Below are 20,061 nucleotides of genomic sequence, written 5' to 3'. Positions count from 1 at the left end.
GGCCAAATGGTCTCTTTCTGTACTGTATGGATTCTATGATTCTATGATAACAGTGCATATTCTTGAATTGCAGGTTATCGCCGCTTACCTGTTGCATTCCTCCACTAGTGCCTCCCGTTCCTCCTTGCTAGGGTTCTTCTGCCTCTCATAAGCTTGGTACAATATTTGCTGGGATGCAGGTCCCCATTTAAACCTGTTGCGACGCATCTTCTTGTTGGCAGGCTCATTGCCCACCTCCGAGGCCTGCCCCTGGTCTTGCTGATTGAACTCTGGAAAGAGAAACAGCAGCTGATCTGGCCTGCTTTTGTCTGTCATATTGTTTCCAGTATTCTGGATAGTCTGGTTGAATTCTGAAAGAGAAAGGATAGATTTGACCCAGCCTATACACAACAGGGAAGAAAGAAAACTGATTCAGATATTCTCCAACAGAAAAAATTCACAACAAGATTTCATGAATAGTCACAAATCAAATCAATGGTTATCAACAAAAGCTACAGAGCTTGATGTGGACACAAGGCATTTCCTTCCGTCGCTCTCGGTTTGTTATTATTGAAGTTCAAGGGCTTCGCTGTCCAGTGATGGGATTGAAACCCAAGCCCCCCTCTCTGAATTATTAGCCCTGCAATTATACCACAATGTCACTGCCTCCTACTCCAGCAACTTAGAGAAAACAATGTAACTTGATAGTGCGCCTGGAACCAAATTCAAAGCTTGGGCCTTCTCACACTGAAGAATGTTACACAGAACCATACAGAATTTACAGTACAGAAACTGGCCATTCGGCCCAATTGGTCCATACTTGTTTATGATCCACATGAGCCTCCTCTCACCCTAGTCAAAGTCAATGTCAATTACAAGGGGACACGGGTTCGAGGTGAGAGGGGAAAAGTTTAAGGGAGATGTGCGGGGGGAGTTTCTAACGCAGGGAGTGATGAGTGCCTGGAATGTGCCACCAATGGGGTGATGGAAGCAGGCACATTAGCAACATTTCAGAGGCAACTGCATGGGTACATGAATAGGGAGGGAATAGAGGGATAAGGACTGAGTAAGATCAGAAGGTCTTTTTTTAGTTTAGTGAGGGCATCATGATCGGCGCAGGCTTGGAGGGCCGAAGGGCCTGTTCCTGCGCTGTACTTTTCTTTGTTCTTTATTCTTGTTCGAGTTAATCTAACCCCATCTGCATATCCTTCCCCTTTGCGCACTAATCTAGCTTTCCCTTAAAGACATCTCTGCTAATCGTGTTAACAAATCCACATGGTAACATCCCCCATTCTGACCAGTCTCTGAGCAAAGCAGTTTCTCCTGAGTTAATTATTGGATTTATTAGTGACTACCTCATATTAGAGTCATAGAGTTTTACAGCACAGGAAGAGGCCCTTCGGCCCATCGTGACTGTGCTGGCCATCAAGCACCTATCTATTCGTGGATTCTAGTTTTAGACTCTCCTACAGGTGGAATTATCTTCTCCATATCGGTGGTTTGACAACTACAAATACAATTTTACATTTTTCAGTGGGAGCTGATCGTTATTTCCAGCAAGATATTAATATTTATTGGCATTTATAAGTGGTATTTCTTTCTGTTCTGAATTCATTGTGGCGTTATACAGGGCATTTTTAATCAAACCGCTCCTTAACCCAAACTCAAAAGAGCGTGCTTAGCTGACTCATAGAATTCCTACAGTGCAGACGGAGGCCATTCAGCCCATCGAGTCTGCACCAAGTCTTACCCAATGTTCACTGTAATCCAATGTATTTACCCCCACTAATCCTCCTAACCTACACATCTTGGTACACAAGGGGCAATTTAACATGGCCAATCAACCTAACCCGCACATCTTTGGACTGTGAGAGGAAAGCGGAGCCCCCGGGGGAAACCCACGCAAACACGGGGAGAATGTGCAAACTCCACACAGACAGTGACCCAAGGCCAGAATTGAACCTGGATCCCTGGAGCTGTGAGGCAGCAGTGCTAACCACTGTGCCACCGTGACACCCTAAGTACCTTTCCATGTCAGCTTTTCTCTGGCCTCTCTTAGCGAGAATAGTGTTTTAGAGTCAGAGGTTTTGAGTCAGTTTGTGCCATGACCTGGGATGTTTCTCAAAACCAATTTGAAAGGGTTTTCCATAAGGCAGAGGGGTAGCTAATCCATGGTCACTCTCCTTATAATATTTGCCATTGAAGATTTCCTGTATCTATAAATATACACCATCAAAAGCTGGAATGTGACAAGTCCGTGCTGAATGGGTTAAGATCCTATTGGTTTCCACACACAGTATAACCATTATGAATATAGATCTTAGTAATGGAACCTAATGACAAATCTATTTTATTGTAGAACAAGGAAATGGTGTGTCATCAGTTATTGACTATCCAAAGTCTGTTAAGAGTGGAGAATATGGAGCGATGAGAAATAAGAGTTGTGCTGCAGGTATCTTAACCTAGAAGACATCTTCCAATCCAGGAATTAATTGTTAATGCAAAGAAGCAGCTGTAGTGCCTGGATGTGTTCGGAGATTAAACATTAATGAGAAAGTTTTTAAATCGACAATTTGATATGTACGTTCTTCAGGAAAATTGAATAGAAAAATAAGAATATATTGGGAGAATGATTAATAGGGTCCCATTTGACGGTAAAATATAAATGTTCATTTCTGTGCTATTATTGTGACTAATGTATGAAGCATTATCATGAAGATTAGGAAAGTTATTCTCAATGTCAGGATTTGTTAGATTAAGGTGGATTTCTAAATGACTGAAAATGTAGGGGTGATTCTTCCAAAACAATTCAAGACGTAAATTTATGTAAAAACACCAAGGGGCGGCACGGTAGCACAGTGGTTAGCACTGCTGCTTCACAGCTCCAGGGACCTGGGTTCGATTCCCGGCTTGGGTCACTGTCTGTGTGGAGTTTGCACATTCTCCTCGTGTCTGCGTGGGTTTCCTCCGGGTGCTCCGGTTTCCTCCCACAGTCCAAAGATGTGCGGGTTAGGTTGATTGGCCATGATAAAATTGCCCCTTAGTGTCCTGGGATGCGTAGATTAGAGGGATTAGTGGGTAAAATATGTAGGGATATGGGGGTAGGGCCTGGGTGGGATTGTGGTCTGTGCAGACTCGATGGGCCGAATGGCCTCTTTCTGTACTGTAGGGTTTCTATGATTTCTATGAACTGGAGTAAATTGCGCTGTTTTTTTCAGTGGCATTTTCAAAATGAATCTCCCACACCCTGTGCGCTGCAGAGTGCACGAGTGTGATTCAGTCCAGAAATCAGTGAGCAGGGTCTATTCCCACTGGAGAGGCTGGCAGCATAGCACTGAGCAGGCCACTGCGCACACGCTGATCTGTCAGCGCTGAGATGGGCACATGCACAGTTGCCCCTGTCTGCCGGCCTCCCGATTTCAGCCCCGTGACCCCCGCAATGCCGGCTGTGCAACCCCCATGGCCTGATCACTGGCCCCCCCAAACATGCCTGGGCCACAACACCTCCCCTCCCGCAGCCCAAATTTCCCAATCCCCCACCCTGCACCCTCACCCCCCCTCCACACAAGCAGCCTTGACCCCCCACCGCAGCCCCAACCCCCTCCTAGAAGCCCGACCCCCCCCAGCAGGCTGACCAACCACCTCCATTCCAATGGCCAGCCCCGATCGCTGGCCTCCCTCTGTCACTCAGCCCAAATGCACAGTGGCAGCTGGAACCCCCCCCCCCCCGACCCCCACCAATCATCCCTGAAGTCCCGCCCCATCAGGCCCTGCCTGCTTGGCACTACCCTAAGCCTGATGGGCAGTGCCAAGGTTCCCCCGGGACTTTGGCACTTTGCCTGTTGGGCAGTGCCAGGGGACCCCGGCTGGCACTGCCAAGATGGCAATGCCCAGCGTGCACCCCACCCCGGCGCCTGACCCTCGGAGGGGGGGAGACCTCAATTGCCCCCCTCCCCCTCCCACTTCAGTCCAGTGGGGTCAGGCCACTTGTTCCCCGCAAGTGGGTAGCTGTTGTAAACCCCCCTGGAGTGAACCACTCCTGGAAGAGGGGGAGACACTCGCGGGCCTGGAGACTTCAGTTACGGGCCCGCTATTGATATTGAAATTGTATGATAATACGCATTACCATAAATTATGCAGCTCCATGCTGATTTCCGGCGTGGAGCTGACAGCACTGGAAATCCGGCTGCTGGAGACTCGCGGGGGATGTGGCGCCCAGTGGGGAGCCCACAAAACGGCCTCCATTAGAGTCTCCCGGCCCACTGTGCGACAAAAGCAGCGCAGCGGATAGGAGAATTATCCCTCCCATAAAGCGAGGTTTAAAAGTATCACCTCTATTTTACCAATTTTCATTTTCCAGTGGGACAATATGTTCAATTCAATTAGTGTATCTGTGTATATAGGTACAGATGTATATTTTTATAGGTACAGATGTATATTTTTATATCGGGGAAAGACTTGCATATTCAGCCACGTATGTTATATGTTAAATATGTATGTTATAAACAGCAGAAGTCTGAGATTGACTTACTGCCTTAAGTTGACTTAATTTGATGTATATAATCCACAGTTTCATTCTTTTTACGTTAGTTCAGCATATTGATGGCTGAAATGCAATATGTATGAAAAAAATAACAAGGGCAATTGCAACCTAAAAACTGATAACATTTGCTTATTGTTGGAAACTTGAGTCCAGTCAGAGCAAAAAACCAAAATGAATTTGGGATCAATCAAGAAGGATTGGTTACATGATCTCACACTGGTGTTATAAAGGCATGTAAAACTACCAAAGGAAAATGGAGCAAACTAAAGGGATAATATTGTCCATCTTAAACCCTATCACCAGAGAGCCCAGAGAAGGTTCACGAGAATGATCCCGGGAATGGAAGGCTTGACGTATGAGGAGCATCTGAGGGCTCTGGGTCTGTACTCGATGGAGTTTAGTGGGATGAGTGGGGGGATCTCATTGAAACTTACAGAATACTGAAAGGCCTGGATAGAGTGGACATGGGGAAGATGTTTCCATTAGTAGAAGAGACTGGGATCCAAGGGCACAGCCTCAGAGTAAAGAGACGATTCTTTAGAACCGAGATGAGGAGGAATTTCTTCAGCCAGAGGGTGATGAATCTATGGAATTCATTGCCACAGAAGGCAGTGGAGGCCAGGTCACTGAGTGTAGTCAAGACAGAGATAGATAGGCTCTTGATTGGTAAGGGGATCAAAGGTTACGGGGAAAAGGCAGGAGAATGGGGTTGAGAAACGTATCAGCCATGATTGAATGGCGGAACAGACTTGTTGGGCCGAATAGCCTAATTCTGCTCCTATATCTTATGGTCTGATTATTTAACACCAGATCCATTTGGATCCTGTGTTTATTGTGCTCACCTTAACTCCAAGATATTGTGTGCCTTTTGCTTACATTATAACCTGCAATATTCCACAGAATATACACAAGTTCAGCTCACATAACCTTTTCTGTTTCACTTTCTGTGGTGTTTTTGTTAGCAGTGGATGGCATGGCAGACAGTAGCAGATGGCAAACTCCACATTTAAATGGTGTGATCTGAAATGCTATTGTACCAGGTTGTTTACACTGCTGTGACACAGAATTTATTTAATTGTGCATTGCAGACCTGGAGTTTATTGTGTTATGTACTATTCCATTCCCCCCCACCCCCCGACAATAGATTACTGGCAATTAAATGGCATATTATCTCACAACTATTCAACTGTATATTGTTTTGAATATATCTTCTTTTCCCCTCGATCTACTGTGATAATAGCTTAACAATAATAGGAAGGCAGATTATTATTTGAATGGATGTAAAGTGAGAGAGGTGGATACTCAGCGCGACCTTGGTGTCCTTGTGCATCAGTCGTTGAAAGTAAGCGCGCAGGTACAGCAGGCAGTAAAAAAGGCAAATAGCATGTTGGCCTTCATAGCGAGAGGATTTGAGTAAGAATAGGGATGTTTTATTGCAATTGTACAGGGCGTTGGTGAGGCCACACCTGGAGTATTATGTGTAGTTTTGGTGTCCTTTACTGAGGAAGGATGTCCTTGCTACAGAGGGAGTACAGCGAAGGTTTACCAGGCTGATTCCTGGGATGGCAGGTCTGTCATATGAGGAGAGACTAAGTCGGTTAGGGTTATATTCACTGGAGTTTAGAAGAGTGAGAGGAGATCTCATAGAAACTTATAAAATCCTAACAGGGTTAGACAGGGTAGAATCAGAAAGAATGTTCCTGATGGTGGTGGAGCCCAGAATTAGGAGTCATAGTTTGAAGGTAAGGGATAAACCTTTTAGGACTGAGGTGAGGAGAAATTTCTTCACCCAGAGAGTGATGAATGAGTGGAATTCACTACCACAGAATGTAGTTGAGGCCAAAACGTTGTGTAATTTCAAGAAGAAATTAGATATAGCTCTTGGGGCTAAAGGGATCAAAGGATGGGGGTGGGGGGGAAGGCAGGATCAGGATATTGAATTTGATGATCAGCCATGATCAAAATGAATGGTCGAATGGTCAAAGGGCCGAATGGCCTCCTCCTGCTTCTAATTTCTAAATGTCCTAATTAACTGTATTTTGGCTCCATACCTAAATAGACTTTGTTACGCATGCATGTGAGGGGACAGGGAGGGTGACTGAAGGTATAATTTAAATAAATGAGTCTGCCTTTCTAAACCAATAAAACAGACACTGTGGGGGGGGAATTTTCCCATCCCGCCCGTCACGAGAATCGTAGTGGGTTAAGAGGGTGGACCATGCAACGATCTGTTGACCTCGGGTGGGATTTTCCAGTTTTGGGGTTAGGGTTAGGGTTGTTATCAATATTTCCCACATTAATTTGGAGGAACCAACCAAAGTGCACCAAGTATATGGTGCAAAATGATTCTCAAGGTCGCAAGGCAATTATAGTTCAGGAAGGCCACTTTGCCCATCTTTTGAATCTATCCAGAAGTGGTAACGCTGGGTGAGATTCTCTGGCCTCCCAGTCGCGTGTTTCCCACCAGTGGGAGATACGGCGTTGTTCGTTAGCGACAGGATTCTCTGGTCCCGCTGCTGTCAATGGGAATTCCCATTAGCATCACCCCACTCCGGCGGGAAACCCAGGGGTGGGGATACACTGCCAGGGGGACCGGAGAATCATGCCGGCGTGAATGGCCAGAGAATTCTGATCGTTGTCTCTCACTCGTTTACTAGGCTGTGACTGTGGGTCTCTTCTCACATCCTGTGGTGCACGAAGGCAGACTTTCAGCTGTTTCCATAGCAAGATTTTTCCCGGAACATGTCACTAGTCTATTGCCAGAGGCTTATTGATTGAGGGGGTGCCACTCTGCATCAACCATGGCTGACCACAAGTCTCTCCTGCGCTTACCACCTGCCATTGGTGCGCACTGGAAGGATTTTGCAGTTTGACTTGCACCCTGTTTGGCCACATTATGATCACACCTTAGAATCATAGAATCCCTACAGCGCAGAAAGAGGCCACTTGGCCCATCGAGCCTTCACCAACAACAATCCCATCCAGGCCCTATCCTTGTAACCCCACTTATTTACTCTACTAATCACCCAGACACTAAGGGGCAATTTAGCATGGCCAATCAGCCTAACCCGCACATTTTTGGAGTATGGGAGGAAACCGGAGCACCCGGAGGAAACCCATGCAGACACGGGGAGAACGTGCAAACTCCACGCAGACAGTGACCCAAGTTGGGAATCGAACCCGGGTCCCTGGCGCTGTGAGGCAGCAGTGCCAACCACTGTGCCACCGTGCCACCCCACAGTCACACCTTCCTTGGCCATCAGGTCCGGGGGCGGGACTCGAACATGTAGCTTCTGATTCAGAGGTAGGGACGCTACTCACTGCGCCAAAAGACCTCCTGCTGTCAATGTTTGGATTGTGCTGTGACATGGTACAAGTGTTAAATTGGCAATCAAGAGCATGTGTCCCCAGTTGGGGTAGTATTCGGGCTTCATTTCCGTATCCAAAGATGTGTGGGCGAGCTGGATTGGCCACGCTAAATTGCCCCTTAGTGTCAGGGAGACTCGCGGGGTAAATATGTGAGGTTACGGGGATAGGGCCTGGGTGGGATTGTTGTCGGTGTAGTCTCAATGGGCTGAATGGCCTCCTTCAGCACTGTAGAATCATAGAAACCCTACAGTGCAGAAGGAGGCCATTCGGCCCATCGAGTCTGCACCGAACACAATCCCACCCAGGCCCTACCCCCACATATTTACCTGCTAATCCCTCTAACCTACGCATCTCAGATCTCTAAGGGGCAATTTTTAACTTGGCCAATCAACCTAACCCGCACATCTCTGGACTGTGGGAGGAAACCGGAGCACCCGGAGAAAACCCACGCAGACACGAGGAGAATGTGCAAACTCCACACAGACAGTGACCCGAGCCGGGAATCGAACCCAGGACTCTGGAGCTGTGAAGCAGCAGTGCTAACCACTGCGCTACCGTGCCGCCCCACGGTAGGGATTCTATGACTCCACGATTATAAAGAGGTTTTGAGGGGGTCTGAACGAATCTGTGGCTGGAATCTTTCCAGCCATTCATGCCAGTGGGATCTTCCAGCTCTGCCAACGGCACATCCCTGCCACGGGTTTCATGATGGCAAGGGGCACATTCAACAGGAATCCCTGTTCACCATGGCAGGACCATAAGATCCCACCACCTGCCAATGGCAGGCCATCTCTGCCACCGGGAAACACGCTGCTAGTTACATGGTAAATCCTGCTCCGTGTCTTTACTCTGCAGGCTTGAAGAGAAACCCGTCTTAAGGTACAGGCTGGCTTCAGGCTCATCCTTTCCTCAGTACATGATTACTACAAGGAAGAAGAATTATCCTAAAGCTCCCCCTCACCACAAAATTTGCCTTCTAAACCATCATAGGGATTCTATCTTCATCACTCTATCCTTGAGTGCATCATTCTCTGCATGATGAAGAACTTGCTGACATCAGCCTTAAATTGCAAGTTTACATAAACTGTGTCCCTTTGCCCTACTCAGGCCCGAGGGAACTGGTGTGTTTCTGAAGAAAGATGGGATTGCAGGATGTGGTGAGAAGGCAGCAAGGTGTGTTCAGGAGCAAGCAGAAAGGGACAGGCTCACTGGGCAAGTGGCTTTTTCCTGTAGCTTTTTACACATTTTTTCAGTCCAAAACACAGTCTCTGAAAACTGGACAAATCCCCTGAATGCCTTCATTTTATGTTGAGGTTTATTTATTATTAACACAAGTAGGCTTACATTAACACTGCAATGAAGTTGCTGTGAAAATCCCCTAGTCACCACACTCTGGCGCCTGTTCGGGTACACTGAGGGAGAATTTAGCATGGCCAATCTACCTAACCAGCACATCTTTAGACTGTGGGAGGAAACCGGAGCACCCGGAGGAAACCCACGCAGACACGGGGGAATGTGCAGACTCCGCACAGACAGTGACCCAAGCCGGGTATCGAACCCGGGTCCCTGGCGCTGTGAAGCAGCAGTGCTAACCACTGTGCCACCATGCTTATTTACCCCATGTTGCATGATTTACTACTCCTGTTGAATGTGCCCCTTGCCATCATGTAATTTTTCATAAATTATCCCAGAGCTGCTGAGAATGATGGTTTCTGAATATCTGAGGGAAATCAGAAGGTTTGTCCATGTGAAATGTTAACTATATGTTACCCTAATGTAAAAAATCACCTAGAGCTGGAAGTGCTTCAATATAATATCTGATTTGATTTGATCTGATTTGATTTATTATTGTCACATGTATTAACATGCAGTGAAAAGTATTGTATCTTGAATGCTATACAGACAAAGCATACCATTCAGAGAAGGAAAGGAGAGAGTGCAGAATGTAGTGTTACAGTCATAGCTAGGGTGTAGAGAAAGATCAACTTAATGCAAGGTAGGTCCATTCAAAAGTCGGATGGCAGCAGGGAAGAAGCTGTTCTTGAGTCAGTTGGTACATTACCTCAGACTTTTGTATCTTTTTCCTGATGGAAGAAGGTGGAAGAGAGAATGTCCGGGGTGCGTGGCATCTTTAATTATGCTGGCTGTTGCCATATATGCATAACCAGAAGCTAAAAGGGTTATGTTAGAGAATGGGTAGGGGATTTTCGCAGTAGATTCATCGCAGTGTTAATGTAAGCCTACTTGTGACACTAATAAATAAATTTTCAACTCTTCATTTTTATTTTTCTCACAATCACATCATTTACCACTGACTTTCGCATTACTTGATCAGAATGTACAATTTCCCCACACCTCCCGTTTTGGACGAAAACACTTACGTCTCTGAATCTCCTGCTGCTTTCTAATGTACCAGGTGTAGAGGGCGGCCCGCTTCTGATTTTTCATTGGGGTGCCCTTGTTGAGATGCTGCGAGAGGTGAGATTGATTGAGACCCGTCACATCCACCACTTCCCTCTGCGGAATGTTGTGCTGCTGCATGTAACCTTTGATCATCTTAGCCGCTCGCCATGGGTCCTCCCTGTTGTGTCATCAAATAAACACAGCGTTTAGCACAGTCATCTCCGTCCTCCACTTCCCTACAAGGGGGCAAACTAGGCAAACGTACCTTTTAGCAAGTCACTTATATTCATCCAGGTACTTGCTAGAGCAACTAACTGATTATTGCAGGGAATGTACTTTAAAATACATTGATGTGAGACCCCCCACCCTCCCCCCCCCACCCTCATTTTATTAAGACTTGGGCGGCACTGCTGCCTCACAGTGTCAGGGACCTGGGTTCAATTCCAGCCTCAGGTAACTGTGTGGAGCTTGCACGTTCTCCCCATGTCTACCTGGGTTTCCTCCAAGTGCTCCGGTTACCTCCCACAGTCCGAAGATGTGCAGGTTAAGTGGATTGGCCATGCTAAATTGCCCCTTAGGGTCCCAAGATATGTTGGTTAGATGGATGGGCCATGGGGAATGTGCGGAGTTATGGGGATAGAGCAGGGAAGAGGGGCTGGGTAAAATGCTCTATCAGAGAGTCGTTGCACACTCGATGGGCTGAATGGCCTCTTCTGCACTGTAGGAATTCTATTCTATGATTCTATGATTCACACTGTACCTCTCGCCATTAGGTCAATATTTGTTTTTTATTCATTCATGGGATGTGAGTCACTCCAGGCCCTCATTATTGCCAATATCTAATTGCCCTTGTGAAGGTGGTTGTGAGTGGCCTTCTTGAACAACTGCAGCCTGTGTGGTGTAGGTGTACCCAAAGTGCTTTTGGGAGAGGGAGGGGTGGGGGGGGAGGGGGGGGGGAGGGGATTTTGGCCTAGCCACAGTGAAGGAACCATGATATAGTGCCAAGTCAGGATGGTATGTGACTTGGAGAGGAACTTGCAGGTGGTGGTGTTTCTATGCATCTGTTGCCCTCGTCCTTCTAGGTGGTAGAGGTTCGGGGTTTGGAAGGTGCTGTCAAAGGTGGTGAGTTGCTGCAGTGCATCTTGTAGACAGTACGCATAAACCAAATGCAGACATTGTACTTGCAGGCCAAGTATCCCAGCTTCGGAACACTACTGCAAGAGTTCCTCAGCATCCAATAATCTTCAGCTACTTCATCAATCACCTTCTTTCCAGCACAAGGTCAGAAGTGGGAGTATTCGCTGATGATTGCACAGTTTTCAGCCAATTTGCAACACTGCTGCCACTGTGCAGGAGGGAATAAATGTTTGTGGATTTTTTTTTTATTTGTTTGTGGGACATGGGCGTCACTGGCTGGCCAGCATTTATTGCCCATCCCGAGTTGCCCTTGGAGGGCAGTTGAGAGTTAACCACATTGCTGTGGCTCTGGAGTCACATATAGACCAGACTAGGTAAGGACGGCAGATTTCCTTTCCTGGTGAACCAGATGGGTTTTTCTGACAATTGACAATGGTTTCATGGTCATCAGTAGATTCTTAATTCCAGATATTTTTTATTGAATTCAAATTCCACCACCTGCTGTGGCAGGATTCGAACCGGGTCCCCAGAACATTAGCTGAGTTTCTGGATTAATAGTCTAGCGATAATACCACTAGGCCATCGCCTCCCACCATGGGATGGCAATTAAGTGGGCTGCTTTATCCTGGATGGTGTCAAGCTTCTTGAGTTATGTTGGAGCTGCATGTATCTAGACAAGTGGAGAGTATTCCATCCCACTCCTGACTTGTACCTTGTGGACGGTGGAAAAGTTTGGAAGAGTCAAGAGGTGAGTGACTAACCAATGAATGTCCAACTATTGACCCTTCGCTTCCAGCCCATTATTTATGTGGCTGATCCAGTTATGTTTCTGATCATTTAAGGTGTTAATGGTGGGGGATTCAATGATAGCGATACAACTGAATATCAAGGTGGTTAAGACCTCTTGTTGGAGGTGGTCACTGTGTGGCACAGACGTTACTTGTCACATATCAGCCCAAGCCTGGATATTGTCCAAAGTCTTGTTGCATGCCAATGCGGGCTGCTTCCATCTCTGAGGAATTGCAAATTGACTGAAAACTATGCAATCATCAGTGAATATTCCCACCTCTGACCTTGTGATGGAGGGAAGGTGATTGATGAAGCAGCTGAAGATTATTGGAACAGAAAATGCTTTGTGGTCTTTGAATTCAATGCCAAGTGAGTTTCTTTAAATAATTTTTTACTCCATCCTTAAAGTTACAAAACCGATGCTCAGAGTGGACCGGGCAAAACCCAAATCCATTCCTTGCTGCATCCAAAAACCAAATTCAAAATCCAATTCATGGTCCCCATAAGAATCATGGAGTCATAGATCTTAGAAACCTACAGTGCATGAGGCCATTCGGCCCATCCATTCTGCACCGACCACAATCCCATCCAGGCCCTATTCCCCATGCATTTACTCTAGCTAGTCCCCCTGACACTAAGGGGCAATTTAGCATGGCCAATCCACTTAGCCCACACATCTTTGGACTGTGGGAGGAAACTGGAGCACCCGGAGGAAACCCACGCAAACAGGGGGAGAATGTACAAACTCCACATAGACAGTGACCCAAGCCAGGAATTGAACTCAGGTCCCTGGCGCTATAAGGCAGCAGTGCTAACCACTGTGCCACAAACATGATCCAAGCTGACAAGATTAAGCATTGCATCCCATCTTGGGCTTGATCTGACACTTCATCTTAGCCAATAGGCCGAGGTGCAATGCCAGATGGTCTTTCTATACTTTGTGGTAGGGTTTGACACAACTGAGTTGCTTGCTAAGCTGTCTTGAGGGCAGTTAAGAGTAAGTCACATTGCTGTGGGGTTGCAATCACGTAGAGGACAGACCAGGTAAAAGGGGGACATTTGCTGCTCTCTACATTTATGGACCAGGTGGGTTTTTACCACGAGCCAGCATGACCAAAGCCTCAATTTTCACTGTACAGATCGCAATGCCCGGATGACCAATCCTGATTCAGGTGAATATTAGAGTCATAGGGCAGGATTTCCCCTTGTCCCAAAACTGGAAAATCCCGCTGGAGATCAACAGGTCTTTGCCTGATCCATCCCCTGCCTGCTACGATTCACATGGCGGGTGGGATGATAAAATTCCCCCCATAGAGTTTTACAGCACAAAAAGAGACCCTTCAGCCCATCGGGCGGGATTTTACGGTCTCGCCCCCACCCAAAGTCAACATAGATTTCCGTTGTCGGACCCTCGCCCGCACCGATTCTGTGGCCGGTGAGGTAGTAGAGTTCTGGCCATCGTGTCTGCACCAGCCTTCAAGCACCAATCTATTCTAATCCCATTTTCAGCATTTGGTCCGTAGCCTTGTACGCTGTGGCATTTCAAGTTCTCATCTAAATGCTTAAATGTTAAATTTTGTGAGGGTTCCCACATCTCCCACCCTTTCAGACAGTGAGTTTCAGATTCCAACACCCCCTCGGGGTGAAAATATTTTCCCTCAAATCCCCTCTAAATCTCCTGCCTCTTAACTTAAATCTACGTCCTCCCCCCTCAGTTATTGACCCCTCTACTAAGGGGGAAAGTTTCTTCCTATCGACCCTATCCATGTCCCTCATAATTTTGTACACTTTGATGGGGACCCCCTCAAGCCTTCTCGACTCTAAAGAGCCACTTCTCTTCATTACCTGTTCACCCAAGTGAAGTGCCCAGATTTTTAGAATCGAGTCCATCCTCGTCCCCAACACAGACACGAAACATCTCCAACCAATTGGAAACTTTGTCGGCAGAAAATCTCGAAAACCTTTTTCGGTTAGGTGAAACTTCCCTTCCAGTTAATTGGTGTTGATTTTTTTTTATTTTGGAGAGATGACACATCTTGCCCACAATTGGTTGGCAACTGGAGGTCGTTTAGACCCACCAACCCTCCCTGACAGTTTTCTCACAGTGCGTGGAGAGTGGGAGACCACTCTCTCAGGAGACCATTCTCCCGTGAACTGAACACGGGCCCAGGCGTTCGTTTCCCCGCCCCAGTGCTCTCTCAAGTCAAGTCTTTTAACTCATTTTTTTTTTGTTACCTGTTTACCGATCTAACAGCTCTTACCCCTACCCTGGGAGAGCGAGAGAGGGGGGGGGGGGGGAGAATTAAACAAAAAATATTCAGGACAGCAACTGATTGCCAATATCACTCCAGCCTGGAATTGCCAAAAAAAATTGGAATCTACAATTAAAATGTAGCGAAGTTATTTGGGGGCCGTGTCTGATCATTTTAGTTTCAAATTAGTTTGGCTAATTTGGTGATATTCCGATATAGTGTGAAATGATTCAAACGCGTAGACCTAAGACCCTCGCAATGCAATGGACAATTCCCCCCTCGCTTGTTAATGTACCCGATTCGATATATTGCCTGATCGACCGCTTAATCTTTTCCCGTCCTATGTAACGACAAGAGGTTTATCTGATTACTAATATCCCTGTTTGAAGGAATCCAATCGAAGCAATAACGTTTCGTTCCGTCTGAGCTAAATCCAAAGCGCCGTTTGTGGCCATCTGTAAATATCTTTTTCTATTTTAAAAATAAATAGCCGTATTTTTTTTTTAAAGTCAGAATTAAAGACATTTTTCCCCGTTTAGCGACCAGCTGGAGGGACAGTGTCCGACTGGATTCCTGACCCCCTCCGTGTGTTGTTAATTCATGATCATAATTCATAACAAAAACTTTTTGTTAATTCATCCCATGCATCGCCGGTAGCGTTTACTAACCAAAAGGTTAAACAATCTCCGAGGGGGCGAATAAACAAAAATAATAATATTTAATGCAAATTGGAAATAGGGCAACAAATCAGGGATGTGTGTCCAGCCCTTTAAATGGGTCGCTGAAATTATCAGTCAAATTGCAAAAACATTGGGAGTTGTGTAAAAACAAGGAGAGGCAACTCGCCGCAGAATGGTGTGCGGTTTTGATTTTTATTTATATGGAATGCCATGCCTTATACACGGCTACCACACACATCAGATTGCCGATTGTAATTTTCAGATCATATTTAGTAAGTTATCACGGCCTCCCAAAACCCAAACACACATGTTTGCTTAGGATAATGCCCCGCATTTGGATTCAAGTACCTTTACAGCTGGGCTTTGCCAATGAGTAACCAAGTTAGCCATTCACCTAATCAAAGTGTGTTCCACTTTTCTGCTCATTCTGGGTTGATGATTTATAATAAATTAATAGCACTCTGCAAGAAACGTCAGCTCCACGTGCTCAGCAAGCCTGGGTCAGATTTATATTTACAAACTGTTACAATACGGTCAAACATTACAACAAAACTGCAGCCGCCAGTCTCCGCTCTCAACTGGAAATAACAACGCGAAGAAACAACTACAAACTTAACACGCTTCGAATATTGGTGGAGTTGATGTCAGGCTTTTGTTTTTTAATTTTAAAAAAAAATGTATTTCAACACGTATGTTAAAACCTAAATAATGATAGGTATGTAAGTATGTGTGCACTTATGAAGCTACAAAGTTATTGTTCCATACACACAATTCAGCCTTCCTGGGGGAATTTCACAGTAACTTCATTGCAATGTTAATGTAAGCCTTACTAATAAATTAACTTTGCTACACACACTGTTACAATCTTACACTTGGATAACTCGGTTCCCTCCGTCTTCGTATGGGTTCCAAAGTTGAACGAAAGGCTACAATGTCTCTCCCCTGTCGTACACGGGGATACAGAGGAGCCCGCGGAGGTTGCACTCAGTGGTCTGTCTATCTAACTAACTAACACTCACTGAATCTGACTCCCCCTTTCTCGGCTACTGGGTCGAAAAGCTGACGATTTATGGGCGCTTTAAAACATAATGGCTTCGAAATAAAGCGAATGGATGGGCTTGTGAGTTTGAACCCCATCGCTTTGAGGAGTAACACTCGAGGACAGGCGCCTCCGGGAGAGCAGTGCTTTTTATTTGATGTTGAGGTTCCACTAACGCTCCTGTTTTTTCTCTGACATAAGAGGGCGATTTTCCAGGATTTAACTAACCGGTTTGTTTTTGGATAATGAAAAATCAGCAGAACTTCAAATAAAATCAATATCTGTCGGAATATGCCCATTAACTTAATGTTACCCCAAATAAGAAAAAAATCAATTTAACATCCTGGACAGCCGGATCGCCTCACTTTATAAGGAGTACTTTTTATGGTTAAGTTGTATATCAGCTTTGAAAAGAGGGCACCTTTTTTTTGGTTGATCACACTTCGCTAACCCTGTGCCTCCTTGGTGATTACTTTTTAGGAGATGCACTTCAATTATCACTGTGATTTCCCCCCCACCCCCCTGTCCTGTCTATGGATCCGGAGGTTCTACCAAAATGGGACAGAGTGAAACTCCAGGTGAAACTGACAAAATAACAGCGCGAAACTGACAAGGTGTCCAAAAGTAACGCGCCTGTTAAACAACACTGCAAAACATAATAATAACGATTGCGTGATTCCCTTTCGCGCCCTTAACACAAGCGACCTGGCTTTAGAAATTGTTTATACGTGAAATATACAGGAGGGAACAAATGCTTCGATTATAGCCAAGACTTAGCCGTTCATTTCCACACAGGTCTTGGCGTTGCATTTAATTAATATCCCCCCTCCCCATAATAAATAATAAACTACTTGGGGAGTTTAGCAATCAGCCCATAGGCAGTGGAAGATATATTTACGCCCTGATTTATTTTAATTGAGAAAAGGACAGTTTAGAAGAGTGAGAAGGGATCTCATAGAAACCTAAGAAATTCTAACAGGGTAGATTCAGAAAGAATGTTCCCAGTGGTGGGGGGAGTCCAGAACTAGGGGTCATACTTTGAGGATAAGGGACAAACCTTTTAGGACTGAGGTGAGGAGAAATTTCTTCACCCAGAGAGTGGTGGATCTATGGAATTCACTACCACACAAAATAGTTGAGGCCAAAGCATTGTGTGATTTCAAGAAGGAATTAGAGTCATAGAGGTTTACAGCATAGAAACAGGCCCTTCGGCCCAACTTGTCCATGCCACCCTATTTTGTAACCACTAAGCTAGCCCTCACAGTGCCAGGGACCCGCGTCCAATTCCCAGCTTGGGTCACTATCTGTGTGGAGTTTGCATATTCACCCTGTGTCTGCATGGGTGTCCTCCGGGTCTCCAGTTTCCTCCCACAGTCCAAAGACGGGCTGGTTAGGTGCATTGGCCATGCTAAATTCTCCCTCAGTGTACCCGAACAGGCGCTGGAGTGTGGTGATTCGGCGATATTCATAGTAACTTCATTGCAATGTAAGCCTACTTGTGACTAATAAATAAACAACTGCCCTCGTTTGGCCCATATCCCTCTATACCCATCTTACCCATGTAACTGCCGAAATGCTTTTTAAAAGACAAAATTGCACCCTACCTAATTGCATTAGATATAGCTCTTGGGGCTAAAGGGATTAAGTTTATTTATTAGTGTCACAAGTAGGCTTACATTAATACTGCAATGAAGCTACTGTGAAAATCCCCTAGGGACATGGGATGAAGAAATATAGAGGGAAAGGGGAATCAGGATATTGAATTTGATGATCAGCCATGATCATAATGAATGGCAGAACAGGCTGGAAGGGCCGAATGGCCTATTCCTACTTCTATTTTCTATATTTCAGCATCCGCAGTATTTGCCATTATATTTCTATGAGCGCACACACAGGGTGGTGAGTGTCTGGAACAAGCTGCCAGAGGTAGTAGTAGAGGCGGGTACAATTTTGTCTTTTATAAAGCGTTTAGACAGTTACAGATGGGTGTAGAGGGATATGGGACAAACGCGGGCAATTGGGATTAGTTTAGGGGGTTATAAAAAAGGGGGCGGCATGGACAAGTTGGGCCGAAGGGCCTGTTTCCATGCTGTAAACCTCTATGACTCTATGACCACATCAGGCGGCGAGGTAATGTAAAATCATACTTCAAGAGAAACAACACTAAGTATTAGTCAATAAATACAACCCTAGCGGGGGTTACCTCAGCATCCTGTCCACCTCGGCTCGCTGCTCGGCCCCTTCCTCAGTGTTGAGAGATTCCAGTTCCTTGAGGATGGGCGGCGTGTCGTAGTCGTCGCCGTCCTCGGAGCCCTCGTCCCCGGAGAGCTTGCCCTTGCCGTGCCCGTTGGTCAGCGTGTGGAAGACGGCTTTGCCCTCCGGGGCGGGCCCGTTCATTTTGAGCGGCGAGACGGGCAGGTTCTCCAGCTTCACCTCGAAGTTGCGCGAGGGCTCCAAGTCTTCCAGCGCTTGGATGAGGACATCTTTGGAAAGCCCGGAGCTTAGCAAGGCACTCAGCAACTCCTGTTGGAGAGAGGTCAACTTGGACACCATATTTTAAAAATAAATCAAACCTCTCTCTCTCTCCCTCTCTCTCTTAAACTGGGGGGGGGGGGGGGGGGGAATATATCTAAGCACAGACAGTCCAATCGGATCCTTGGTCAACGCTTGTTCCCTGCCGTGCATCAAAAGGGGGGAAAAATTGACAATCCGGCAGAAGGCGTTTTTTTTTTCCTGCAGGCGTCCTTTACACTAAACTGCCATGATCATTGGGAAGAGAATATAAGAATATGCAAATCGACGGGAAGGCTTTGGGAGAGGGAGGAGGAGGAGGTGGAGGGAGGGAGGGAGGGAGGAGGGGAGGTTGGAAAAGTCTTAGCAATATGCAAATACAAGCTGACTGCGAGAGAGTGCGTTGGAGGAGCTGGGACAATGTGATCCGAACCTGATTGTGTTTACATTTGAGACTGTCACATTTTATTGGCCGCTATTTATCGCTCCGCGCCTACAAAGCTCTGAACTTTGGACTGGCGGCTGCACAAAGTCCAGAATCTGCTTAAAGTACCTGCCGAGTGGACATATACTGCGCAAGCAGTGAGGGATTGCTGTTTTCTGTTATGGTCAAAATAAAACACACACTCACAACACACACACACCGTTAAATTGAAGGAGATAAAACTTTCAGTTAACACTAAACAAAACACGAACAGGCGAGAGAGGAAAATCAAACGTTGGATTTTTTTTTTAAAGTGTGTTTTCAAGAGAATTAACACCGCAGGACGTGAGAAGTAGGCCGTTACAAAGTGAATTAGTCTAAGGTCTGACTTTTTCTTTAGAGATTAGTGTGTATGAAATCAGAATTGGGACCAGCCAGGCTGGGGACTCTCGATACTAGGTTTTCTGGGGGGGGGGGGGGGGGGTGGGGGTGTGTTTAAACAGTGCAAGGGAAATTAACAACACTGGAAGTTATTCCCAATGAATTAACCAATCCCCCCCTCCCCCCACTCAAGTGATGATTTGAGAGATTTAATTTCGATAGTTGCTGCCGAACGCGAACAAATCAATTTTTACTCAGAGCAAGACGATTTAGATTCGGGGTCCCTGACTCTGGGCTGGACCCCTGGGCAAAATGAACGCGTTTGACAAATTTGTGCCCCTTGCATTTGAGACTGATTTTTCTTTTGCTCCGAATGTGCAGTTTTCCAGCCTCTGTCGAACTCTTTAAAAGTCAACAACCAACCTTCCAGGATGTAAGAAGTGTTTTCTTCAGGAGTGCGGATTTAGTATAATTTATTTATTTCGTTTCATTTTATTTTTGGGGTTTTTTTTTCGGGAGGGGGAAGGAAAGAAAAATATGGGGTGCGTTCGAGT

General features: G+C 46.0%; 1 protein-coding gene across 5 annotated transcripts in view; it reads right to left on the bottom strand.

The window, feature by feature from the left end:
• The window catches only part of hnf1ba (HNF1 homeobox Ba), a 131,068-nt gene extending 112,206 nt beyond the window's left edge, over positions 1–18,862 (bottom strand). For all 5 annotated transcript variants that reach the window (XM_078224804.1, XM_078224807.1, XM_078224806.1 and 2 more), the window contains exons 1-3: positions 18,395–18,862; positions 10,273–10,472; positions 89–350 (exon numbers count right to left, since the gene is read on the bottom strand). In XM_078224804.1, coding sequence (XP_078080930.1) covers positions 89–350; positions 10,273–10,472; positions 18,395–18,744 — 812 coding nt within the window. In that variant the 5' untranslated portion in view covers positions 18,745–18,862. The remainder of the gene's footprint in view (positions 1–88; positions 351–10,272; positions 10,473–18,394) is intronic.
• Between the last annotated feature and the right edge of the window lie 1,199 nt (positions 18,863–20,061).

This window comes from Mustelus asterias, chromosome 12, assembly GCF_964213995.1.
Source record: "Mustelus asterias chromosome 12, sMusAst1.hap1.1, whole genome shotgun sequence".
In the NCBI taxonomy this organism is placed as follows: Eukaryota; Metazoa; Chordata; class Chondrichthyes; order Carcharhiniformes; family Triakidae; genus Mustelus; species Mustelus asterias.
Note: the sequence above shows the minus strand (reverse complement) of the source record. Positions and strands in the feature narration are given on the sequence as shown.